The sequence below is a fragment of the Salmo salar genome, chromosome 17 (assembly GCF_965601325.2).
Source record: "Salmo salar chromosome 17, fSalSal1, whole genome shotgun sequence".
Classification (NCBI taxonomy): domain Eukaryota; kingdom Metazoa; phylum Chordata; class Actinopteri; order Salmoniformes; family Salmonidae; genus Salmo; species Salmo salar.
Genome location: NC_138307.1, coordinates 73,032,119 through 73,059,858, shown reverse-complemented (window position 1 = coordinate 73,059,858; position 27,740 = coordinate 73,032,119). Strand labels below are relative to the sequence as shown.

General features: G+C 40.7%; 2 protein-coding genes across 2 annotated transcripts; both read right to left on the bottom strand.

Moving 5' to 3' along the window:
• Positions 1-3,868: 3,868 nt before the first annotated feature.
• On the bottom strand, positions 3,869-19,272 carry LOC106576607 (fish-egg lectin-like). Its single transcript, XM_014153852.3, has 5 exons — positions 7,690-19,272; positions 7,330-7,563; positions 6,920-7,137; positions 6,670-6,788; positions 3,869-6,205 (listed from the first exon to the last, which is right to left on the bottom strand). The coding sequence occupies exons 1-5, from the start codon at positions 7,742-7,744 to the stop codon at positions 6,064-6,066; spliced, it is 768 nt and encodes a 255-aa protein (XP_014009327.2). The 5' UTR covers positions 7,745-19,272; the 3' UTR covers positions 3,869-6,063.
• A 72-nt stretch (positions 19,273-19,344) lies between these two features.
• On the bottom strand, positions 19,345-23,182 carry LOC106576606 (fish-egg lectin). The gene is made up of 5 exons (XM_014153850.3): positions 23,051-23,182; positions 22,675-22,908; positions 22,281-22,498; positions 22,029-22,147; positions 19,345-19,929 (listed from the first exon to the last, which is right to left on the bottom strand). The coding sequence occupies exons 1-5, from the start codon at positions 23,103-23,105 to the stop codon at positions 19,788-19,790; spliced, it is 768 nt and encodes a 255-aa protein (XP_014009325.3). The 5' UTR covers positions 23,106-23,182; the 3' UTR covers positions 19,345-19,787.
• Positions 23,183-27,740: the final 4,558 nt, after the last annotated feature.

Sequence of the window (27,740 nt, the reverse complement as noted above, 5' to 3'; positions counted from 1 at the left end):
CATAAATCAAATCTAGTTGTAAACTCTCCTATGAGAACAGTGAGGAGCAGACAGGCCCCTAGACGGGGATTATCTTAGAAGACATCTAAGATAGTACTGAGGTGTACCACACTGGTCGTAAAGGAAGTCCAGTGGACTTGTCCACCTCCAAAACAAATGGCAACAATAATCATTCTTTGCCATGCGTTGGTTCAACTACAATACAACTAGTAAAATGCTCCAATCATGCGTTCCGGTAGATAATATTTCAGAATAAATCGGTAGGATAACTGGTCCCCTTGAGTACCAGTACCAATACTAGCAACAGTCAGTCCAGCTACAATCAGTAAGAAGGTTAGAGACTTAACCAATCAAATTACCATTGACAACAGCGACATAGGAGTCACTCAGAGTGCAACACGTGGAGGGGAATCTCCAGTACACTCTTCCTATGGTTAACACACATGTCACTAATAAATAGGACCCTCCATTCAGGAGTAAAATTATTAGAAGTCATGAACCATGATCACACCACGTATGACTGGTCCAATACTTAAAGAGTACTTCCGTCGTGAGGTTAGCTCCTCCGTGGATAACATAGCTATGAAATAGACTTCATACCTATCGCCACTACAAAAGTGGAAGAAACAGTGACTTGTAGAAAAACTACTAGACTCCCTTGACACCAATTCTGACTGACCTCCAGGCATTGACCTGAAAATTACCTGACTACGTCAGACTCATTCTGAACAAGTTGTAATCTGCCCGGATACTTGGTTTTCTTCCCTTGACATGAGCGCTTGTGTAAGCATAAACGCACATGCACAACGGAACATCCAATTAGGATTTATGCTAGGACCACTTAAGGGCCCAAGCAATATACCAGCCTTAGTAAAGTTGAACATTTACTTCTAGGCCTTTGACTCTACAGCACTCACCAGTTTTCTTCCCAGAAGTCCGTAGGTCATACCTGTAGACTGCCCAAAACTAGTGCATTACAGCTGTAGACTTATCATATAGTTATCAACTTAGGATAGCGCCTAAGCAACACACCAAGTAGGAAAACCCTAGATATGGCATTAGAGACAATGCCATGATAATCATTTTGCCAGAACATTGGACGTATATAGAATACAGTCCAATTAGATTATTTTTTTTTGTGTGAGAACTATATTTTGTATATTTTTGTTTTGGTTATGCTTTCATTCCTTTTCGGTTCAGTTCCTTTGACACTTAGGAAGTGATAGAGCCATAAACAAAGTCCCCATACAACCATCACTTAGTGCCACAACGCCGCTCATTGGGGAATTAATGTAATTATATATATTTCATGAGTGTGTGTGCGTTGTTAACATCTGCCTAAGTTACTGCCCAGATCTTCCAGTCTGGACGACGGGTCCGGAACGGCGACCCCAAATCCGGACACCCACAGCCTATCCTTGTGGCGGCATGCCCGCTGTCAGAGAGACTACCAAGGTAAACCACCAGAGGGGGGGACCGCAACGGCGATCACCAACCAGGACATCCCCTGGCCCTTCCTGGGGTACTTTACAGCTTCCAGAGAACCTACCAATGGAACACCAATTGAGGAGACCGCAACGGCGATCACCAACCGGACATCAACTGCCCATCCTTGTGGTGGACAGCTCCGCTTTCAGAGAGCCTACCAAGTTCAACCACCAGAGAGGACTGCAACGATGATCTACCAATGGGACATCACGTGGTCATGATTTTATGTTGATTTATAATTTGCAGGATAAACAAGATCCAAACCACCAGGGGGGGTATGTCATGACGTTGGCCTCTTTTGGTACAGGGAGGACAGTTGACCCCTCCCTTTTGCACCACCACCCAACCTACCTTCCCCCCAATCCACCCTGTGTGTAAAGGGTCGTAAAAACTCTAAAATTCCAGGAGAGTCTCTGGCCACATGGCCCATAGAGAGACATAGGAAATTCTTCCAACTCATAGAATTGGAGAGCCAAGCGTCATTTTGTGTTCTGGAGAAGGTATGGAAGATTGGTGAAGAATCCAGCTACGAACTGATCCGCTTGGTACAATTTTGTGATACTCAGAAGAGACAATATAGCCATATTACCATAAAACTGTTTATATAATAGCATCAGCTGGAGACTTGCAACATAATGGTTGTATAGAATGTATTAATAAGGATAAAGCTTTTATAATACACATGAGATGCTATTGTACTGATGTAATGTGATAGAATTGTATTTCTGTAACCAAATCTAACTCAGTCATAGGCACGCCCCCAGGGACCCATACAGGACCAGGCGTCATTTGACAAGCCTGTTCTATGGGCACTATAAAACACCCCCTGATTTACATTTCTTCAGACCAGGCCTACACTCTATGGCCAGAGGTTTGACCATCCAAGTACTCTACTGAAAGTGAACTATACCACGTGGTTAACTTTTAGACTATCGATACTGACAGAATAAGAACAGGTCTTTGATATTAATTATTAGTCTGCAGCTAAGTAAATTATATCATTGAACGCGAAGACCAACGAAACAACCATTCGATGACGACATTAATGAATGTCGCTTTGAAAGATCCATTCTAACCGAGAGAGAGACTCTCCAACAGAACCGAACTCTCCAACAAAGAACGACGACACACTGAGCGTAAATATATATTGATTGCAATTGTTCCCGAATGAGTGAGCCTTCAATTGTCAATTGTTAATATTAATGAACTCTGTGTAACTTCTCAGCGGACCGTTTATGACCCATTGTTCAACAGGCCGACCTGCCTGTTTAGCCCACAAGGGCACATTCCTCTACCAATCCTTTGTGACGATAATTACTGTTTGTATGTTTTCTGTTAATCACTTAGTGTAGTAAATAAATGATTTTAAGACAATTGATGTATGGATGATTTTAGTAAAGACTGGGTTCGTGCAGATACAACAATTTACGACGTTTGGAATGAGACTGGACTAGAGGTAAAATACACCATTTAAACCAGAAGATAATCGGCCTATTTAATAATATAGGAAAGTTATGTTAGGAAAATTATAACTTTGTAATCTGAATATTCTCCTTGGTGCCCCGATCTCCTAGTTAATTACAATTAAACGATTAATCAGTTTAATCGCGTGATAATAATTACAGGGAGTTAATTGATAAACATGTCTTCCGTTTAATGGTACCCAAAGACACGACATCATGTATACAGTAATTGTTATTCAACATGTCCTTACCTGGGATTTGAACTCACAACCTTTGGGTTCATGGCATTCTGATCTTCCTGCTAAGCCCCCATGTTGTGTGTTTGTAAAAAGTTATTGTTTTCCTACCTTGTCAGAACATTCAGGTGAATTGTTTGGACGTTGGGGTCCTGAAAAGGCAGGAAAACATGTACACTTTTTCGCACGCATGCACACACACAATATATGAGATATGTTAATAAATTATATAATGACAAGGTGTTAATCATGAAATAAAGGTGAATGCGGTCACACTTTATTTAGACAGTTCCATATAGATGATCTACAGATAGTATTACCATCTGTTGATAAGCAAATGCTTGTTAAGGTTATAGTTAGTGTCAGCGTTAGAATAAGGGTTAGGATAAGGGTGAAGTTTAGGGTTAGGCTAAGGGTTAAGTTTAGGTTCAGGGTTAGTTAGTTGAAATGTTGTTGAGTTATTGAACATCTACTGAACATCTACTTCGGATTATCCAAGTAAAGTGTAAACAGACACCACCACACTATCTTTCATACACGGTGCAGTGAATTACAGCCCCAGAGTCCAATTGGTTATGAACGATAACACCCACTTTAGATTATCTTGGTCTCTAATAATAACAAACGACACAAGGGGAGGTAATCGTGTGTCCTTGAGATATCTTTAATCAAGGTCAAGAAAATACAGCTTATGTTGTTGACAAGCAGTGGTGAGGGGAAGTGCGGCAAGAATCAAAACAAGAAATACCATGCAATGCTTCCCTATGAGAAACGTTTGGAATTATTCCTGAATACGCTTGGAAAGTGGAGACTCCACAAACGTAAAAAATAAAGTACAAAAAATATTGGAGACATCCTGCAGTTTTGGAGATAGCATCGCATTTGCTAGCAAAGATTGCAAATAAATTTGGGCAAAGACCATGAAGGATCTCGGCTGGCCTCTGATGGAGGAATTGTCACATCGGCATGTAGAACAAGAAAAATAATGCATTTGCTGCTTGCAATCTGGTTGATATCTATGTTGCCAAGGGGATGTAAAGATTGTGGCCACTAGATGACAGCAGTGTATGTGCACAGTTTTAGACTGATCCAATGAACCATTGCAATTCTGTTCAAAATTGTGTATCAAGACTGCCCAAATGTGCCTGATTTTGTTTATTAATAACTTTAAGTTCAAAACTGTGCACTCTCCTCAAACAATAGCATGGTACACCTTCACTGTAATAGCTACTGTGAAGTGGACAATGAAGTTAGATTAGAACAAGAATGTAATCTTTCTGCCAACATCAGATATGTCTATGTCCTGGGAAAAGTTCTTGTTACTTACAACCTCATGCTAATCACATTAGCTTACGTTAGCTCAACCGTCCCATGGGGACCCACCGATCCTGAAGAAGTTTTAAAGTAATGATGGAATGTCGTTTCTCTTTGCTTATTTGAGCTGTTCTTGCCATAATATGGACTTGGTGTAGAACTGACACTGATAATGAGAAGCAGGAACGGAGAGTGAACATTTCATTTTGCACAGACATGGAACAGGACAGGAACAGCGTCTGAACCGGGTAACACAATGACATACGACAATTAATGCAGAAGCGGGGAACAGAGCTGGGGAACAGACAGATATAGGGGAGGTAATAACACAGGTGATTGAGTCCAATGAATTGCTGTAGCGTGTGCGAGGGAAGCAAGTGTGCATAATGATGGTGGCAAGAGTGCGTAATGCTGGGCAGCCTGGCGGAAGGAGAGCGGGAGCAGGCGTGACCTTGTCACAACACATCTGATTGACTCAAACGCATTAAGAAGGAAAGAAATTCCACAAATCAACTTTGAACAAGGCACACCTGTTAATTGAAATGCATTCCAGGTGACTACCTCATGAAGCTGGTTGAGAGAATGCCAAGAGTGTACAAAGCTGTCATCAAGGCAAAGGGTGGCTATTTTGAAGAATCTCAAATATAAAATATATTTTGATTTGTTGAACACTTTTTTTGGTTACTACATGATTCCATATGTGTTATTTAATAGTTTTGATGTCTTCACTATTATTCCACAATCTAGAATATAACAAAAATAAAGAAAAACCCTTAAATGAGTAGGTGTGTCCAAACTTTTGATTGGTACTGTATATATAAATAGTAAAGAACAAAAACGAATTAAGTAGTACTTTCAAGTATTTTTACACCCCTGTATGTCCCTGACACTACATTAATAGGGAACCTGTAAATCAAACTATGCATCAGGGAACTAAAGGTTCACCAGTTCCTGCACACTGTAGTACTCTAGTCTTATTTAACTTTCTTAGTAAGAAGATTCACAAAACAGATCTTTAACTGGATCTTTGCAGTGCTACCTTAAATCCCCTTGTTCAATATGATTTAAAACCACTGAAATGAGTTTCAAAATGAATGCTTTATTTGTGGGAAATTATACGAGATAATGAGCAATAACAAGGATTCCATCCAACCCTATTGATGACCTCTGAAGCACAGCAAAACCCATGTGGATTGTGAGCAACGTGACCGTGCCCTAGTTTACACTACACTTAAATAGCCTCCATGGCAAAGATCTATTGAAGTGTTAATCAAGGAGTGATCAAGAAAATAGTACCCAACTTTTATAATGCTGTTGCTGGTCAATTTTGTGTGAGAATAAATCTTCACTGATCATTTTTGTCATGTCAATAAGATCATTGATTTAATATTGATAGAGATAAAGTACTGAAAAAGAATAGTTAAAACAATTTTGTTTTTGTATTAAGGATCTTGTGAAATAACAAAAAATTCTCAAGCAGAAGGCTCTTTCAGAAACCAAAATCAATGAGTTAGCAAGGGAACTTGTCAGATCCTGAACGGCCTTCAGATGCAGAGGAGAGGCTAATGTGTGCACACCATGGTGAAGCCAGAATTGGAGAAGACCCAAAGACGGCCCAGGTCATAGGTCACACGCTTCATTATCATGCGCATTGGGATATTGCTCCATCCAGTGCCCTCTGGTTTACTGGCTGTGATGCTGTCTCTGTGTTGAAGAAGAAGGTGGGTTCACATGCCTCATGAGCTTAAAGGGGCATTTCTAAATGTTGCTACTTCATATTAATAATCTCCAGCACCACCCCCAACATCAACATACACTATTTGAACATTTAAAGCTCATACATTTTTTATAAAGTGCATACATTGTTAGACTTTATTAATTGTATATAGCAATAGATTTTTGTATCCCAAACTGTAGCATTAAAGGAGATCCAACTTTTACATATTTTACCATACACTGTCTACACATTTCTATAAGTCTATTAGAAGTTTAGATTTTAAATATAAAATATTTATTTATTATCTATTTACATTTTTTGTGTAAAGAGCTTCACAACGCATGCACAGTAAGAATAAGTGTTGTTATTATTACAAGTCATTTTCAAATGAGTTAATAATGTTGTGGTGGAAAAGGGTGGAACTATACACATAGTTCTGTAGCAACCTTACCTGGTATAAACACTACCCGCAGAGTTGACCCCAAAGACACTACCATCAGTTGCCACCTCAATCATGGAAAGCTTGCCATCAATGTGACTCCACCCCTTGTTTTGGCAGTCTTGATTCAGCTGGAAATACAGATTCAATCAGGGTTTTAGGACAATTTCAACAGTTATAATATGAAACAGTTTTAAAATAACTGACACTCTCCATCCTCTACTACTCTACTCCAGCTCTCACACTCTTTCCCAGATCTTACACTCATTAAGTAGATATCATCATTCTTGTTGACTGCCCAGCACCCAAAGGGTCCACAACTGTAGTACTTCACAGCTCCTGGCAATCCTGTCCATCGAAGGGGTGAGCCTGGACCCTTGTAGCCAACTGTGGCACTACTTGTCAGACAGTATGGAGTATCGTTTATGTTAGCCCCCACAACAAACTGGTTACCTCCAGCATCCACTTGCTTCAGACTGCCTGAAGACCAGAAAAACAGACAAACAGACAAGCAAACAAGAAGTGCGTATCTGTGAGTACTGCCAAATTACTTACAATGGCATTACGTTAAACTTGTAAAACATTCATAATTTTTTCAACACCCTGATGGTATCAGGGAAGCTAAGAAGCAGGTGTCCTCTGGATAAATATTGAGTAATGCTCTCCACTTACCTGCAGCTTGCACCCAGTTATCGGCCACATACTTGTAGATTGAGTCTGCCTTGTTGACACTCCACAGCCCTGCTGGTCCTACAGTGATATTCTTCAGGGAACCAAGCAGGGAGATCCATTTATCACCTACCAGGTAGTAGGGGATTTGACTTGTGTCTGTTGCAACCACTTGCCTCAGTCCTGCATCGATCTGCATCAGATTCTTGATATACACTACAGTCTGACAGTCCCATGCTGTGGAGACACCAGATCAAAGCCACATCAGTAGAGTTAACCAGCAAAAAGGAGGATGAAATTATGGAGCCAACTTGATGACCAATTCGAAGTTGATCAAGCATGTTTCAGATGATGGAAACTTACCATGACTGATGACCAGGAGACAGAGGACCAATAGGACGGCTGCAGTGGCTCTCATGATGTCTCTGTAGATCTACAGTATAAGTTTGGTTGCAGTTTGGCTGAACACATACTTTGTCCCCTCATATATACAGCCCTGCAAACAGCTTTCAACCCCGATAAAATAATTATTAATGAGATATTTATATTTGACAAACAACCTGTTCTGCTGAAAAGTTAACAGGAGGAGGACAAACAACCTGTTCCGCTGAAAAGTTGACAGGAAGATATAACCCCACCCTCTCCCACACAAAGACACACAATAATAATATAAAAACCTTAAAACCTGTTATGGCTAGGTGTGCCTCAAGCGACCCACCTCGACAACATCCGGTGAAATTTGCAGAGTGCCAAATTCAAATTACAGAAATAGAAATATTTAACATTCATGAAAATACAAGTGTCATACATCAAAATAAAGCTTAACTTCTTGTTAATCCAGCCGCTGTGTCAGATTTCAAAAAGGCTTTACGGCGAAAGCACACCATCCGATTATCTGAGGACAGCGCCCCGCATACAAAAGCATGAAAAACATTTTTCAACCAGGCAGGTGCGCCACGAAAGTCAGAAATAGCTATATAATAAATGCCTTACCTTTGAAGATCTTCTTTTGTTTGCACTCCAAAAGGTCCCAGCTAATGGTCCTTTTGTTCGATAATGTCCTTCTTTATATCCCCAAAAGCTCAGTTTAGCTGGCACGCTTCATTCAATAATCCACCGGTTTCGCTCCTTCAAACTGCATACAAAATGAATACCAAACATTACCAATAAACTTCTCCAAACAAGTCAAACAATGTTTATAATCAAACCTCAGGTACCCTAATACGTAAATAAACAATACAATTTAAGACGGAGAATCTTTATTGTCTTTACCGGAGATAAACAACAAAGAACGCGCTCTCATCCACGCGCATGAAAACACTACAGCCAAAATGTGAGCCACATACAAAAACTACAAATTCTAGCTCATTTTTCCAAAAACAAGCCTGAAACTCTTTCTAAAGACTGTTGACATCTAGTGGAAGCCCTAGGAAATGCAATCTGGGAGGATTTCGCCTCATAATAAACATGACAGCCATTGGAAACAGTGTTAGGCTTAATTATACTTTTTTTAATGGTTTGTCCTCAGGGTTTCGCCTGCCATATCAGATCTGTTATACTCACAGACATTATTTTAACAGTTTTAGAAACTTCAGAGTGTTTTTTATCCAAATCTACCAATTACATGCATATCCTAGCTTCTGGGCCTGAGTAACAGGCAGTTTACTTTGGGCATGCTTTTCATCCGGACGTCAAAATACTGCCCCCTAGCCCAAAGAGGTTTTAATGAGCAATTTATATTGACAAAGAACCTGTTCCAAGGTAGAGTTGATGGGAGGTGGATATAATCCCCCCCGCACACACACAACCATGCGCACACACACACATGCACAATATGAGATATGATCATATTGTGGCGAAATCCTGCACGGAGCCTTCACCGTGCGCTGCCACTTTAAGAGCGCATCAGCAGTAAGGAAGGAGGAGGAGATAAAGACAGCCCTTTCAGCTCTCTGGGAAGGAGCTCTTGGTTGGCGCGACAGTTTTATTGTGTGTGCTATGCTGCAGAAGTCCTTGTTTATTTTCAGCATGTTTAGTTCATAAAGTGTTTAACTCAATCATCGTGTGATCGCTCTAGGTCATTATTGTTTGGGACTGCACCGGATATGGATCGCGTGGATTAGTAGCAACATTGTTGCAAAGTTTTGACATACAAGCCAACAAACCATCAGACGGTCAGACAGTACAACTGCAAGCCTGAAGTCAACAGCTAAGATCTCTCTTTTTCTCTTCCCTGTATTGTTCCAGTGCTTTACACTACAGCAGACTTCCTATTTTCAAATGCACTTCCCGTTGATGTTCATTGGCGCTGGACTATCATTGCCCTGCCAGAAGTATTTGGGTTGACATTGTAGTTAAAAGGGAGGTTGCTTGCAAGTTGTGTATTGTTAGTTGAACTGTATTGAGGTGGTGTATACTAATGACATGTGGCCGAGAAGATTGTGGACATTTTAAGGCCATTGTTGTTGTCTATGAACACCCCACCACATTCATACCCTCTGCACTCCTCCACTGGAAGGTAACACAGATTATTGCAAATCCTCTGTTGATGACTGGGTTCTTTCTTGTAAATTGTTTCTATGAAGTTGCCGTTCAATTGCTCTGCCATTATTATTATTATTATTATTATTATTATTATTATTATTATTATTATTATTATTGGTGTGTTTACCCCTGTGCTGTGATGTGGGTTTTATATGGTGTGTCTTCTCCTTTCTATCCACTGGCTATCTGGTAAACAGGCTACACTCTAGGCAGTCTCTTCTGCTGATGTGTCACGACTTCCACCGAAGGTGGCTCCTCTCCCTGTTCGGGCGGTGCTCGGCGGTCGTCGTCGCCGGGCCTACTAGCTGCCCCCAATCCATTTTTCCTTTTCGTTTGTGTCTGTCTGTTTTATCACACCTGTGTTCATTTAGTTGATTTCGATGGGTTTATTTACACCCCGCTGCCTGCTAGTCTTTGTGCGGGATTGTTCAGTGTTACTTTGTTAGGGGTGCGTGTATGCCCCACAGGGTTTTCTTTGCTCACGGTAATGTTACCGTTTTTATTTATTCGTCTAGGAGTAGAAGTTTCTCCTCCGTGTGTTGCGTTTCTTCCCTGTGTGTGGCGACTTTGTTTTAGCGTGTTTTCCCACGTTGTTGTTTGTTTGGCACTCCTTGAATAAACGATTGTGCCACTGGAACTTGCTCTTCTGCTCCTGATCCCTGCACCTCCCTCCTACTAGGAGGTACGTAACATGATGTGTGTGGGTCTGGTAGTGGTACTCTCTCTATTCTACTCTTTTCCTTTCGGCATGGTTAATACCTGCCTGGCACCCAAACAAAATCTTTATCTTTACCCCTCTCTAATAAATACCGCTACAGTATGAGAGATGAGGTGTTAATCACCAGGGCCAAGCTTCCTGCCATCTAGGACCTCTATACCAGGCGGTGTCATAGGAAGGCGCTAACAATTGTCAAAGACTGCAGTCACCCTAGACAGACTGTTCACTCTGCTAATGCATGGCAAGCAGTACCGAGCACCAAGTCTAGGTCCAATAGGCTTCTAAACCGCTTCTACCCCCAAGCCATAAGACTCCTGAACATCTAATCAAATGGCTACCCAGACTTTTTGCATTGCCCCCCCCCCCCCCACATCTTCTATGCTGCTGCTACTCTCTGTTATTATCTATGCATAGTAACTTTAATAACTCTACCTACATGTACATATTACCTAGACTAACCGGTGCCTCCACACATTGACTCTGTACCGGTACCCCATGTATATAGAACTCACTATTGTTATTTTACTACTGCTCTTTAGTTATTTGTTACTTTGTGACACATAACACATGTGACACAACATTTGATTTGATTTAAGGAATAAAGATAAATAATTATTTAGTCCCATATAGATAGTATGACCATCTATCAACAATTCATCTTGTGATCAGTAAAACCATGCTAAGGTTACAGTTATTGTTTCGTACAGACACCACCAGTCTATCTCTCAAATGTGGTGCAGGGAATAACAGCCCCAAAGCCAGAATAGGTTATAAAAGATGACCTCTGAAGCACAGCAAAACCAATCTGTGTTGTGAGCAACATGACCATGCCCAAAAGTTTTTACACCCTGATGAAAAGCCTCCCAGAAGGCTCTATTGATGACATGATGATATTAACACTATAACTACCACCAACTTTTTGGGGGCGTTATGTAAGGGATAATCAACGAGGGGATATGCATTCTATGGAAAATAATGAGCAATGTGGAAGGAACTAGCGGCGTGGAACTGACCTTCCACGGAGTTGCATTATTTTACAGAGAACGCATAGAGCCTAGAGTTGATTATCCATGTTATACCATTGCTGTAAATGAACACATTTTGCTGTTAGTAATGTGTTCATTTATAGGTAGAAATGTGTTCAACATCCACTGAAGTAGTTTACTAGATAGCTACCGTAGTTGTCTTGGTAACCAAACAGAGACTTACCAGTTTAGCTAAATAAACCATCAGTCCTAGTTTGCTATTATGAAAATCGAATTCAACAATGCCAATATTGTTTTCAATTTGACTTTTGCAGGCTCAAAAGCAGCTCAAACATAGAACATGTAAGCATGAATTTGCCATTGAATTCTACCATGCTGATATACTGTGCGCTATAGAGAAATAATGCACACTCTAGAATGCCCTTCAAGCCCATAAAAAATGGTATTCAACAAAACAAAACAAAAAACATTGCGAAAGCAGCTACTACTCTTCCTGAGGTCCACATGAAACATGACATTGTCACGACGTGGCCCTTTTGGGTGTATATCGTAGCTCACCCCCTCTCTCACTCTCTTTCCCACCACAGGTTTTACAACAGTCATAAATTCTTGGGAGAAACTCTCTTCGCTGCCATGGAGTATTGAGGGAGAACAAAGACATTCTTCTTGCCAAAACTCCTAATCCCCAAAATTGGAGAATTAAACAATATTTCTATTTTTGAGAATGTGGGAATTGTCCATGGGCATTTAAAGAACTGTCATGTCAAGTTTGTTTCATGTGGTGATCTCATGAAGGACAGGAAACACACATTACTGTATCTTTGGTTGTGTACACTTCTCAATTATCGAGTTTGCATCTGATGGTTGTATAACATATATGATTGAATATGAAACTATTTGTGAGAAAATCTAATATAATGTTAGCCTCCTAAATGAGAATTGTCATTCATGTAAAGTTTTACCCAGTCAGTAACCACGCCCACGTGAGCACAGACATTGGGACAAAAGGGATGGAACTGCCCTCCTAGGCGAGTGCTTATAAAGGACTCCTGACACATTTTACATTAGTCAAAAACGCAGGGACAGGAGTTCCCATGTTGAAATGGCTTGAACTCTGAAACTTTCAACAGAGAAGAAGTACTACTCGATGCCAAAGAGACCCACGGTAAGCCGGACATCTCGAATGGTTAAGAAATCTACAAACTAGAGTCCAGATAATGCCGGGACGAGGTCCCCACATCGGAATGGCTATCACTCTAGAGACCAAAACAGGCCGGGTGACGCTGGTGTGTGAAGTGGTTTAAACTACAACTCTACCAAAGGACAAGACCAGAGAACGTGGAGATCATTCCTATGGTGAAATGGCTAAGAAATCGACAAACTAAAGAACAATTATTCAGGCTGCAGCTGTTTAAATACTTTAGTCTGGTAAACGCATCCCATCTAACAACATTTCAGAATGGTACTCCGAAGTATCCATTATAACAACTACAACCACAAAAGACCTTGGGACTTCTGGGGAACGCAACCAGAGACTCTCTGATGATTGACTATACAGCAGACGGACCAGCGATCAGAGAGGAACAACAAAGGCATACACTTGTAAATATGTAAATTGAAATTTAGTTTTGAATGAGCAGTTTTTCATGTTAAAAGTATTAGCATTTCCATGAGTGTAGTTACAAACTTTGAGTGTCCCGCTCTTGAGCTGTCCCACCCCTTTCCTTTGTCTACCAAGCTGTCATATCGGCTTAGCCCACTAGGAACTTTTCTATTATGTCAGTAACCAATGTATAACCTATTTTTCTGTGTGTTTATGTAATTCTGTGATTGATTAGTTAGTAAATAAATAATTAAGCCAATTTGTATATCGCTGATTCATGATTTATGTTAGGGTTCGTGCAGATATCCTAGGGTTTGCGACGTTCAGTATTGAGACTGATGATGTAATACTTCTTTGGGATCTGGGGGCAGTATTGAGTAGCTTGGATGAATAAGGTGCCCAGAGTAAACTGCCTGCTACTCAGGCCCAGAAGCTAAGATATGCATATTATTTGTAGATTTGGATAGAAAACATGCTGAAGTTTCTAAAACTGTTTGAATGATGTCTGTGAGTATAACAGAACTCATATGGCAGGCAAAAACCTGAGAAAAATCCAACCAGGAAGTGGGAAATCTGAGGTTTGTAGTTTTCAAGTGATTGCCTATCCAATATACAGTGGCTGTGTCATCATATTGCACTTCCTAAGGCTTCCACTAGATGTCAACAGTCTTTAGAACGTTGTTTCAGGCTTCTACTGTGAATGGGGAGAGAATAAGAGCTATTTGAAGCAGGTGTCTGGAAAAATTCCATGACCTCAGTCACGCGCACGGCCGTGAGAGCGAGGTGAGTTCCGGTTGGAAAGGTTGGAATATTGTCCGGTTGGAATATTATTGAAGATTTATGATAAAAATATCCTAAAGATTGATTCTATACATCGTTTGACATGTTTCTACAAACTGTAATGCAACTTTTTAGACTTTTCGTCTGGACTTAGTGCATGCGCCTTCTGCATGTGGAATAGTGAACTGAACGCGCAAACAAAAAGGAGGTATTTGGACATAAATATGGACTTTATCGTAACAAAACAAACATTTATTGTGGAACTGGGATTCCTGGGAGTACATTCTGATGAAGATCATCAAAGGTAAGGTAATATTTATAATGCTATTTCTGACTTTTGTTGACTCACATTTTACATTTACATTTTAGTCATTTAGCAGACGCTCTTATCCAGAGCGACTTACAATAGTGAATGCATACATTTCATACATTTTTTTTCCTGTGCTGGCCCCCCGTGGGAATCGAACCCACAACCCTGGCGTTGCAAACACCATGCTTTACCAACTGAGCTACAGGGAAGGCCAAGGACTCCACAACATGGCGGGTATTTGTATGGCTTGTTTTGGTGTTTGGAGCACTGTACTCAGATTATCGCATGGTATGCTTTTGCCGTAAAGCTTTTTTGAAATCTGACACAGTGGTTGCATTAATTAAGGAGAAGTGTATCTTTAATTCTATGTAAAACACTTGTATCTTATATCAACGTTTATGATGAGTATTTCTGTAAATTGATGTGGCTCCCTGCAAAATCACTGGATGTTTTGGAGGCAAAATATTCCTGAACATAACGAGCCAATGTAAACTGAGATTTTTGGATATAAATATGAACTTTATCGAACAAAACATACATGTATTGTATAACATGAAGTCCTATGAGTGCCATCTGATGAAGATCATCAAAGGTTAGTGATTCATTTTATCTCTATTTCTGATTTTTGTGACTCCTCTCTTTGGCTGGAAAATGGCTGTATGTTTTTTTTGTGACTAGGCACTGACCTAACATAATTATATGGTATGCTTTTGCCGTAAAGCCTTTTTGAAATCAGACACTGTGGCTGGATTAACAAGAAGTTAAACTTTAAAATGGTGTATAATACTTGTATGTTTGAGGAATTTTAATTATGAGATTTCTGTTGTTTTGAATTTGGCGCCCTGCAATTTCACTGGCTGTTGTTGGGACGGTAGCATCCCACATATCCTAGAGGTTTTAATAAGTGACTGTAATTGATAAGATATGAAAATATTGGAAGAGTTAATTCGGGAAATAAATATTCTTTAAACATTTTCCCATGGTGCCCCGACTTCCTAGTTAATTAAAGTTACATGATTAGTTTAATCTCAAAGTTAAATTACACATAGAGAATTGATTTGATAATATACAGTCTTCACATTTAATGATAGTCAATGCTACGACAACATAATGTAGAACATTAATAGACAAGAACAGCTCAAGGACAGAACTACATCACAATACCATGATATAAGTGATTTTAAAGCTTCTGTTGTTTTCCTTTGTGACCCAGCTACTGTACTTGGTAGGTGGCATATTTGTAGAGCTGTTTGATGAGGTTGCTAAGTACAAAAGTGTTATAGTCTGGCACAGTGGACGCATCATAATACCCATAAAATGGTCAGACATGGAAATGGTTCCAATTGTTTTTCCATTCTTCACATAGTGAATTTTACAAACACTTCAAATTAAGTATGTGATTGGTGTAGGCTTATCTTGGCGTGACGTTTTGATAACTGTGTAATTCTCTCTCGGACAAGATTAGTTATATCAATATATTCGCCTTATCTTTTCTTTAAAATATTTTAGAAATGCTAATTAGCAACAGAGAAGACCTCAGGAAGACTACAAATTCCTGCAGGAAGCCCCTGCACGTAATTTCTAGCCAACACTGTCAGCTACTGTTCACAAGCGTGATCAGAGACGTTTGCCCAATCCATGATGAATCCATGTTCTGTATTGAAAGGAATTAAATAGTGTTGAACTTCTTCCTTCCCCTTTCTCTGCCTTAGCTAGCCACTGACTACACTTTAGCTAGTTAGGCATACAGAGCAGTAGATCAAAAAATCATTTTGGTTTACTTAACCTAGATAATTGTTTGTACAGTATGTCGACTTTGTATGTCTATTTTAGTGTCTATTTCAGACCTTGTGGCATTTTTCAAGGATGAGCATACGTGCATTAAAAGGGGAGAAGACCACTAGAAGTCTGGCCATGTGGAGAAGACCACTAGAAGTCTGGACATGTGGAGAAGACCACTAGAAGTGTGGACATGTGGAGAAGACCACTAGAAGTCTGGCCATGTGGAGAAGACCACTAGAAGTCTGGCCATGTGGAGAAGACCACTAGAAGTCTGGCCATGTGGAGAAGACCACTAGAAGTGTGTCTATGTGGAGAAGACCACTAGAAGTCTGGACATGTGGAAAAGACCACTAGAAGTCTGGCCATGTGGAGAAGACCACTAGAAGTCTGGCCATGTGGAGAAGTGCAGCTAAAGCGAGGGACAACTAACTGGTTTGGTTAGTGCCAGCATGAGGGATAAAGTTTATCCTGTGTCGGTGTGCAGCTATGAAGTTAAGTATGAGCATCTTAGCAATATAATGTGTTTTATTCAGCTGTCAACATTTTACAAGGAAACAGCCACTTAAACAATTATATAATCATTAACCAAATTACCCCAGATACCACACTTACATGAGTCATGACTCAGTTCTAGAATGTTGTCATGGATGAGAATTAATCTAAAAATCTATTGACATTAAGAATTGACTTTGTTTAGACGTCCAGCCTGTATTGTAGTTTCATGACCAGAGACAAATCTTCAAAGGCACAGTATTTATTTATTCAGAGTGGTACATGCATTCACACAGTCTTGATTTATAGGATCCTTCCCACTATACGATTGATATGTCAAGTAATAAAATCCCAAGTTATCAATTAAACGTTTGTGGAAAAACTGCACTGGTCCTCGTGTGAAAACTACAGTTTATTAAATATTCTACAGCTGTAATGTCATCAGTCAAATCCAACTTTATTTATATAGCACATTTCTTGCAACAAATGCATTTCAAGGTATTCAAAGTCATGCATTGAAGGGCATGTGACACTTAACATCCTTCCTCTTGCCATTTCTCTGTTGGTGACCAGAGGATTCTCTCTACCACATGCAAATGCCTCCATGGACCTCATGAGTTTAGCCATGCAGCCTATTTTGCCAGTTCCCAATATAGGCTGTACAGATGTGGAGAAAGCCAGCCGTGACCAACCAGGTGCAGTCAGTGAAAGACATATACCCAGCCGAAGACTACAACCCTCTGTCCCAAGAGACCACAGAGGAGGCTCTTCAGTGGCTGAGGAACCGTCTCCGGGGCAGTTTCAGTGAAATGGCATGACTCCTTGAACCTGAGCCAGAACGAATGCTACCCTCCCCATCGTCCCTGTCTGTACCGGACATTGTTAAAAAACCAGGGCACCTGGGGCATGCAGGCATCCCTGCTGGCATGGTGCTGTCGTGGAGCATCAGGTGGCTATACGGCAGGCAACAGTTGGACAGTTGGTAAACGATATCTGATGAACCAATCTGTACATTCTGCTAAAAAAGTCCCACCAGTCTCTGAAAACACTCTCTGTGAAATGCAGCGTATGCCACATCCAGGACCTGGGTTGCCTACCCCTGCATTATAGTCTTTAGTCCAGCGTTTCCCAAACCCGGTCTTGGGGACCCCAAGGAGTGCACGTTTTGGTTTTTGCCCTACCAATACACAGCTGATTCAAATAATGAACTTATCATCAAGCTTTGATTATTTGAATTAGCTGTGTAGTGCTAGGGCAAAAAACTAAACGTGCACCCCTTGGGTCCCCAGGACCAAGTTTGGGAAACGCTGCTTTAGTCACAGGTCGTCTTGAAGGGTGTGGTGGCAAGGATTATTCCTATTTGAATTTTCTTCTTAAAGTTAACATGGCTGCCAAGAGTGCCCCTACCGTGCATGGTCAGATGAAACAACACCTTGAAAAAACAAAGGCGTTCCAAGGCTGTCTTGAAGTGTTTCCTTATTTATCTTGGCTGACTGTTTTTTTTTCATGATGAGAGTTCTGTACGAATCTGCTTTTAACAAATCCTGGTAGTGTGTCTGCCAATTGAAGAAAGTGTAAAGCTCAAACTGTTCATAATACCAGGTTAACAGAGAAAAACTGTATACTAAATTTAATACAAAAGAAACTCCAGCCCACTGGTGAGCTTGATTCTCTACACGTTAATGGATCTTGTCAAACAGTATGCTGGTAGGATCTTCATGACTACAGCCTTGAAATAGATTCATTCATGAATCAATTCATCCATACAAAAAAGGTTCCAAAAGAGATCTTTGGCTATCCCCATAAGAGAACACTTTTTGATTCCAAGTGGAACTGGACCAGCCGTCACTGTGTTTTGGACCCTGGTGACCAGCCTTCGCTGTATATTGGACCCTGGTGACCCTTGTTTGTTTTAATATTTGTTTTTCTTACTGTGTTTTTGATTGATTAATTCATCTTATAAACTGAGTGGTTTGAGCCCTGAATGCTGATTGGCTGACAGCCGTGGTATATCAGACAGTATACCACAGGTATGACAAAACATGCATGACTTGGAGAAGATCTGCAAAGAGGAGTGGGACAAAATCCCTCCTGAGATGTGTGCAAACCTGGTGGCCAACTACAAGAAACGTCTGACCTCTGTGATTGCCAACAAGGGTTTTGCCACCAAGTACTAAGTCATGTTTTGCAGAGGGGTCAAATACTTATTTCCCTCATTAAAATGCAAATCAATTTATAACATTTTTGACATGTGTTTTTCTGGATTTTTTTGTTGTTATTCTGTCCCTCTGTTCAAATAAACCTACCATTAAAATTATAGACTGATCCTTTCTTTGTCAGTGGGCAAACGTACAAAATCAGCAGGGGATCAAATACTTTTTCCCCCCACTGTACATGTTCATTATTGGGGGGAATTAGTCCGTCTATTTACAGAGCAATATGGTCTACAAAGAGTTTCCACAATGTGTTTACATTCTAGGCAACTAGTCATTTGTTAATAATAAACTACACATGTCCCTCAAAGAGTAGTGTAGTGATTAGTGGGTAGTTGCACATCTTTAATAGAGCACACTATAAAAGGTATTGTCAAATATGTACCTGACACTACATCAATAAGGCACCTGTCAATCAAACTATGCATCAGGGACCTAAAGGTTCACCAGTTCCAGCACACTGTAGCACTGTAGTACTCTAGTCATATTTAACCTTCTGAGTAAGAAGATTCACAAAACAGATCTTTAACTGGATCTTTGCAGAGCTACCTTAAATCCCCCTGTTCAATATGATTTCAAACACACTAAAATGAGTTTCAAAATGAATGCTTTATTTGCGGGAAATTATTATATAATGAGATAATGACAAGGACTCCATTCAATCCTATTGATGACCTCTGAAGCACAGCAAAACCCATGTGGATCGTGACCGTGCCCAAGTTTACACTACGATCAAATAGCATCCATGGCAAAGCTCAATTGAAATGTTAATCAAGAATACACTTTTATAACGTTGTTGCTTGTCAAATTGTGTAAGAAAACATAATTGATAAATTCTTTATAATATCATTAAGATCAGTGTTTACTATTGATAGAGATAAAGTACTGAAAAATATAGTTAGAGCAATGGGTTTTAGAATGAAGGATTCTTGTGAATTAATGTTGAGAATTGAGATGGTTCCAAACAGAGAGATCAATGAGTTAGCAAGTGAACTTGTCAGATCCCGAACAGCCTTCAGATGCAGAGGAGAGGCTAATGTTTGCACACCATGGTGAAGCCAGAATTGGAAATGACCCAAAGACGGCCCAGGTCGTAGGTCACGTGCTTCATTGGCATGTACATTAGGACATTGCTCCATCCAGTGCCCTCTGGTTTACTGGCTGTGATGCCGTCTCTGTGTTGAAGAAAGGGGTGGGGTTTGCGTTCAAAGTTTATAAAACATTTTGGGACTTTAATAATTGTATATAGCTATTGATTTTTTAAGAATTTAACCTGTTAGGGCTAGGGGGCAGTATTGACATGGCTGGATAAAAAACATACCCGATTTAATCTGGTTACCACTCCTACCCAGTAACTAGAATATGCATATACTTATTACATATGGATAGAAAACACCCTAAAGTTTCTAAAACTGTTTGAATGGTGTCTGTGAGTATAACAGAAATCAAATGGCAGGTCAAAACCTGAGAGATTCCTTTACAGGAAGTGGCCTGTCTGACCATTTCTTGAACTTCTTTTCCATCTCTATCTTTTACTAAGGATCTCTGCTCTAACGTGACACTTCCTACGTCGTCCATAGGCGCTCAGAGCCCGGGAAAAAACAGAATGTCGTCATCCCAGCCCCAGGCTGAAACACATTATCGCCTTTCTCAAGTGGCCGATCAAGGGACACTGGGCTTAGGCGCATGACCCGACCGCCCCCGCCTTTGTGATTTTTTCCTCTGTTTGCCGAAAAGGAGATTCCCTGTCGGAATATTATCGCTTTTCTACGAGAAAAATGGCATAAAAATTGATTTTAAACAGAGGTTGACATGCTTCGAAGTACGGTAATGGAATATTTAGATTTTTTTTGTCACGAATTGTGCCATGCGCGCGACCCTTCTTTACCATTTCGGATAGTGTCTGGAACGCACGAACAAAATGCCGCTATTCGGATATAACGATGGATTATTTTGGACCAAACCAACATTTGTTATTGAAGTAGCAGTCCTGGGACTGCTTTCTGACGAAGACAACAAAAGGTAATCAAACTTTTATAATAGTAAATATGATTATGGCGAGTGCTAAACTTGCCGGGTGTCTAAATAGCTAGCCCGTGATGCCTGGGCTATGTACTTAGAATATTGCAAAATGTGCTTTCACCAAAAAGCTATTTTAAAATCGGACATATCGAGTGCATAGAGGAGGTCTCTATCTATAATTCTTAAAATAATTGTTATGCTTTTTGTGAACGTTTATCGTGAGTAATTTAGTAAAATGTTAGCGAATTCCCCGGAAGTTTGCGGGGGGTATGCTAGTTCTGAACGTCACATGGTAATGTAAAAAGCTGGTTTTTGATATAAATATTAACTTGATTGAACAAAACATGCATGTATTGTATAACATAATGTCCTAGGGTTGTCATCTGATGAAGATCATCAAAGGTGAGTGCTGCATTTAGCTGTCTTCTGGGTTTTGGTGACATTATATGCTGTCTTGAAAAATGGGTGTCTGATTATTTCTGGCTTGGTACTCTGCTGACATAATCTAATGTTTTGCTTTCGTTGTAAAGCCTTTTTGAAATCGGACAGTGTGGTTAGATTAACGAGAGTCTTGTCTTTAAATAGCTGTAAAATAGTCATATGTTTGAGAAATTGAAGTAATAGGATTTTTAAGGTTTTGAAAATCGCACCACAGGCTTCAAGTGGCTGTTACGTAGGTGGGACGAATTCGTCCCGCCTAGCCCATAGAGGATAACTTATGACTCTTGAGCTTAACACAACTGCATCAGAAGCCAAAATATAAGCTTTTTTTCAATTGTTTCTAACCAATGTTATTTAAAAAAAATGTGTAGTTAAAAAAAAACATTTTTCTCATGGAACCATATTGAGTGAATCCGTAGCCCCATGTATTCATTTGAGAGTGGTTACATTTCTCTAGCTATATACCTCATCTATTTACCAAAACAAGTGGTGGGATGGCCACGTAGTTTTTTTAAATCCCAAACTGTAGCTTTAAAGGATACCCAACCTTTGCTAATTTTACTGTACGCTGTCTACACATTTCTTTTTAAGTCTTATAACTTTAGATCTGATTTATAGTTACCAGATTTTATTTATACATCTGTTTTCATTTTTGTGTAAAGCGTTTCACAAAGCATGTACTGTAAGGACCAGAGTTATTCATAAAGGTATATCATTATTATTATAAGTTATTATTACAAGTCATTTTCAAGTTAATAATATTGAGGGGTGAAAGGGTGGAACCATACACAAATTTAAGTAGCAACCTTACCTGGTATAAACTTGGCCTGCAGAGTTGACCCCAAAGACACTACCATCAGTTGCCACCTCAATCATGGAAAGCTTGCCTTCAATGTGACTCCACCCCTTGTTTTGGCAGTCTTGATTCAGCTGGAAACAAACAGATTCAATCAGGGTTTTAGGACAATTTCAACAGTTATAATATGAAACAGTTTTAAAATAACTGACACTCTCCATCCTCTACTACTCTACTCCAGCTCTCACACTCTTTCCCAGATCTTACACTCATTAAGTAGATATCATCGTTCTTGTTGACTGCCCAGCACCCAAAAGGTCCGCAACTAAAATACTTCACAGCTCCTGGCAACATTATCCCTCGAAGGGATGAGTCAGCACCCATGAAGCCAAGTGAGGCACTTCTTGAAAGACACCATGGAACATCGTCCATGTTGTCTCCCACAACAAACTCGTCCCCCCCAGCATCCAGCTGCTTTGCACTGGCTGAAGACCACAAAGACAGAGACAGACAAGCAAACAAGGAGTATGCATCTGTGAGTACTGCCAAATGACTTACAATGGGGTAATGTTAAACATGTATAATTTACCCTGATGGTAATCAGGAAAGCTAAGAAGCAGGTGTCCTCTGGAATCATAAATGAGTAATTTTCTCCACTTACTTGCAAATTGAACCCAGTTACCGGCCACGTACTTGAACATGAGGTTTCCGTTGCTGACACCCCAGATCCCTGCTGGTCCTACAGTGATATGCCTCAGGGAACCAGGCATGCGGATCCATTTATCACCTACGAGGTAGTAGGGGATTTGACTTGTGTCCGTAGCAACCACTTGCCCCAGTCCTGCATCGATCTGCATTAGATTCTTGATATTCGCTACAATCTGACAGTCCCATGCTGTGGAGTCACCAGATCAAAGACACATGAGTAGAGTACAGCAGCAACAAGGATGATGAAATTATGGAGCCAACTTGATGATCAATTTGAAGTTTAATGTAGAGCTGCCTGTAAAATAATTATTCAGATGATGGTAACTTACCATGACTGAGGGTCAGGAGACAGAGGACCAATAGGACGGCTGCAGTGGCTCTCATGATGTCTCTGTAGATCTACAGTATAAGTTTGGTAGTACTTTGGTTGAACACAGACATTTTCCCCTTATATAGCCCTGCAAACAGCTTTCAACGCCCATGAAATAATTATTAATGAGCTATTTATATCTGACAAACAACCTGTTCCAAGGAAACGTTAACGGGAGGAGGATATAACCCCACCCTCTCCCACACACACACAATAATATTATACACTGAACAAAAATATGAAACGCAACATGTAAAGTGTCTGTTTTATGAGCTGAAATAAAAGATCCCAGAAATGTTCCATACACACAAAAAGCTTATTTCTCTCAAAAAGCATATTTCTCTCACCTACTGCACTTGGCAGGTCGCATATTTGTAGAGCTTTTTGATAAGGTTGCTAAGTGTTAAAGGAGAACCCATATAATGTTTACACTGTACCAGACTGAGTGTAACACATTTTATACCCCTACCATCCCCCCTCACTGGAGAACAACTTGATTTTCATAAGTAATTTTTTTATTTAATTTGTTATAATCTTTAAACACTTACACTACGTGACCAAAAGTATGTGGACACCTTGCTCGTCAAACATCTCATTCCAATATCATGGGCATTAATATGGAGTTGGTCCCCCCTTTGCTGCTATAAGAGCCTCGCCTCTTCTGGTAAGGCTTTCCACTAGATGTTGGAACATTGCTGCAGGGACTTGCTTCCACTCAGACACAGGAGCATTCGTGAGGTTGGGCACTGATATTGGGCGACTAGGCCTGGCTTGCAGTCGCCGTTCCAATTCATCCCAAAGGTGTTCGATGGGGTTGAGGGTCAGAGCTCTGTGCAGGCCAGTCAAGTTCTTCCTCACCAATCTCGACAAACCATTTCTGTACGGACCTCGCTCTGTGCACGGGGGCAAAGTCATGATGAAACAGGAAAGGGCCTTCCCCAAAATGTTGCCTCAAAGTTGGAAGCACAGACTTGTCTAGAATGTCATTATTTGCTGTTGCGTTAAGATTTCCCTTCACTGGATCTAAGGGGTCTAGCCCGAACCATGAAAAACAGCCCCAGACCATTATTCCTCCTCCATCAAACTTTACAGTAGGCACTATACATTCGGGCAGGTAGCATTCTCCTGGCATCCGCCAAACCCAGATTTGTCCGTCGTACTGCCAGATGGTGAAGCGTGGTTCATCACTCCAGAGAACAGGTTGACTGCTCTGATACTTGGAATTGCACATGGTGATCTTAGGCTTGTGTGCGGTTGCTCGGCCATGGAAACCCATTTCATGAAGCTCCCGACGAACAGATCTTGTGCTGACACTGCTTCCAGAGGCAGTTTGGAACTCTGTAGTGAGTGTTGCAACCAAGGACAGACGATTTTTGTACGTTAAGCACTTCAGCACTCTGTGGTCCCATTCTGTGTGCTTGCATGGCCTGCCACTTCGCGGCTGAGCCGTTGTTGCTCCTAGACTTTTCCACTTCACAATAACAGCACTTACAGTTGACCGGGGCAGCTTTAGCAGTGCACAAATTTGATGAACTGACTTGTTGGAAAGGTGGCATCCTGTGATGGTGCCACATCGAAAGTCACTGAGCTCTTCAGTAAGGCCATTCTACTGTAAATGTTTGTCTATGGAGATTGCATGGCTGTGTGCTCGATTTTATACACCTGTCAGCAACAGGTGTGGCTGTAATAGCCAAATCCACTCATTTGAAGGGGCATCCACATACACTATGTATACAAAAGTATATTTAATCCCCTTTTCCATCCTCGTTTCTTTGTATTTTGTCCCTCCCTCCTTCTAAGAGTGTAAAACATCTTGAATAGTGATACCCATTGTAAAGAACAGTTTCATCATAAAGTTAAAACAAATGTCATGACATTCAAATTACACATTGAATCACCTGCCAGTAAATGTTTAGCTACATGAGGAAGTGGAAAGCACATAAACCGTAAGATGTCAAAGGTTTTTTGTAATCAACATAACAAATACCTGGGGCATATTAGTGCTGGCGGTAGCCTTGACGTTAGAGAGGCAGACCAGTGACCAGAGGGGTTTCAAATGGCAAAACCGGAAATTAGTCGAGTTCTACAGCATTTACCTTGGAGGAAATAATCTCAATAATTGAATAACACAACATTTGTTTCAAACGCAATGCTTTATTTGTGGAAAATCGTGATGTAATATGAGAGATGAGGAGCTATGACAAGGATTGGATTCACTGAAAAATAACTAATAACTAAGTTTTTACACTATGATAATATCCTCGTGGAGGCTTTATTGATGACATGGTGTGAATCAGGGAATGAGAATGAATGTTAACAGGCAGCACAATGCTATCTCTCATATAAGGTAACCTGACATAGCAGGAGTAAACTAAACACCTGAAACTACTATACTGTCCTACCAAGGAAAAGAGCAGTAACTCCACATTTGGCCAAAAATTAGTTAGACATTTTTTTATACATCAGATACATGCTTTATCATGTGGACAAATATCTCGCCTCCATTGTGTTGTATTATGGAGAAAATGGGGGTTCATGTTTACAGTAACTGCAAAAAGTTAAAGTGAAACCAAGGAAAAAGGCAGAAACTGACATCACATGTCAGTTAGTTCCATTTACCTGGGTTTCACTGAGCTTTGGGCTGTAGTGTCTATGGTAAACCTTGGAATTATTTATTGTTCTTTGCTGATACAAGTATCAATCTATATTTACATTACATTTACATTTACATTTAAGTCATTTAGCAGACGCTCTTATCCAGAGCGACTTACAAAATGGTGCATTCACCTTATGATATCCAGTGGAACAACCACTTTACAATAGTGCATCTAAATCTTTTAAGGGGGGGGGGGGGGGGGTTAGAAGGATTACTTTATCCTATCCTAGGTATTCCTTAAAGAGGTGGGGTTTCAGGTGTCTCCGGAAGGTGGTGATTGACTCCGCTGTCCTGGCGTCGTGAGGAAGCTTGTTCCACCATTGGGGTGCCAGAGCAGCGAACAGTTTTGACTGGGCTGAGCGGGAACTGTGCTTCCTCAGAGGTAGGGGGGCCAGCAGGCCAGTGGTGGATGAACGCAGTGCCCTTGTTTGGGTGTAGGGCCTGATCAGAGCCTGAAGGTATGGAGGTGCCGTTCCCTTCACAGCTCCGTAGGCAATCACCATGGTCTTGTAGCGGATGCGAGCTTCAACTGGAAGCCAGTGGAGAGAGCGGAGGAGCGGGGTGACGTGAGAGAACTTGGGAAGGTTGAACACCAGACGGGCTGCGGCGTTCTGGATGAGTTGTAGGGGTTTAATGGCACAGGCAGGGAGCCCAGCCAACAGCGAGTTGCAGTAATCCAGACGGGAGATGACAAGTGCCTGGATTAGGACCTGCGCCGCTTCCTGTGTGAGGCAAGGTCGTACTCTGCGAATGTTGTAGAGCATGAACCTACAGGATCGGGTCACCGCCTTGATGTTAGTGGAGAACGACAGGGTGTTGTCCAGGATCACGCCAAGGTTCTTAGCACTCTGGGAGGAGGACACAAGGGAGTTGTCAACCGTGATGGCGAGATCATGGAACGGGCAGTCCTTCCCCGGGAGGAAGAGCAGCTCCGTCTTGCCGAGAAACGACATCTGCACACACAATATCCCATAACGACAAAGCAAGATTTTTTTCTTCACATTTGTTGAATATAAAAAATAGAAATACCTTATTTACACAAGTATTCAGACCCTTTGACACAAGACTCGTTTTGAGCTCAGGTGCATCCTGTTTCCATTGATCATCCACCTGTTGTAAATTCAATTGATTGGACATGATTTGGAAAGATACAAAACTGTCTATATCAGGTCCCACAGTTGACAGTGCATGTCAGAGCAAAAACCAATTCATGATATCAAAGGAATTGTCTGTAGAGCTCTGAGACAGGATTGTGGCGAGGCACAGATCTAGGGAAGGATACCAACACATTTCTGCAGCATTGAAGGTCCCAAAGAACACAGTGAGATTACATTTATTGGACATTGATTGGACTAAATCGTTTTTGGTATATTAGCTGTGACTTTATTAGACTAAGCATAGGGGATTTGATGTTAAAATGTTGAAGATTAAATGGTGCTGGAATAGTGAAGGCAGCTCCTGTTTATTTTTTTATACTTGTGGGTAACGTGGTTCTAAATCAATAGTTGTTTAGTGGTCTGAAAATGATGAAACAAAGGTGTGGTTGAATTTATTCTGTCACGGTGTATTCTTATTGCCTCGGCCTTAGGCATACATGTCAAGGTGTCAAGGCATATGAACTAACAGGTGAAAGAGCAAACAACTCAACTATCACAACACATAGGTTGTAACATGGCTTTTGTATTCTGGCTTCCCCAGTGATTTTACCAATGCACCACTACTGTATGTTTTGCTCAGTCTGGCAGTAACCCAGAACTATCAGAGGCAGAGCATCTCTTTCGGCTGCTGCTGACAGCCACTGCATGTAAATTGTTCTACTACGTCCTAAAAACTTAAACAGTATGTATGCATAGCATTTTGTCTTCATTTTGGCAGATGAACTCTTTTGTAGATTAACTAGGTTTCCTCCTTTTTGCTTTTGTTACTTCTAGGTTGGACTACTGTAATGCTCTACTTTCCGGCTACCCGGATAAAGCACTAAATAAACTTCAGT

What these genes read in the sequence shown, in the direction of transcription:
- LOC106576607 (XM_014153852.3), bottom strand. Translation starts at nt 7,744, where the DNA reads ATGAGAGCCACTGCAGCCGTCCTATTGGTCCTCTGTCTCCTGGTCATC. An exon ending in TCTCCTGGTCATCAGTCATG is followed by an intron (nt 7,564 to 7,689) that starts GTAAGTTTCCAT and finishes GTGTCTCCACAG; the next exon opens with CATGGGACTGTCAGACTGTA. An exon ending in ATGATATCTACTTAATGAGT is followed by an intron (nt 6,789 to 6,919) that starts GTAAGATCTGGG and finishes CTGTATTTCCAG; the next exon opens with CTGAATCAAGACTGCCAAAA.
- LOC106576606 (XM_014153850.3), bottom strand. Translation starts at nt 23,105, where the DNA reads ATGAGAGCCACTGCAGCCGTCCTATTGGTCCTCTGTCTCCTGACCCTC. An exon ending in TCTCCTGACCCTCAGTCATG is followed by an intron (nt 22,909 to 23,050) that starts GTAAGTTACCAT and finishes GTGACTCCACAG; the next exon opens with CATGGGACTGTCAGATTGTA. An exon ending in ATGATATCTACTTAATGAGT is followed by an intron (nt 22,148 to 22,280) that starts GTAAGATCTGGG and finishes GTTTGTTTCCAG; the next exon opens with CTGAATCAAGACTGCCAAAA.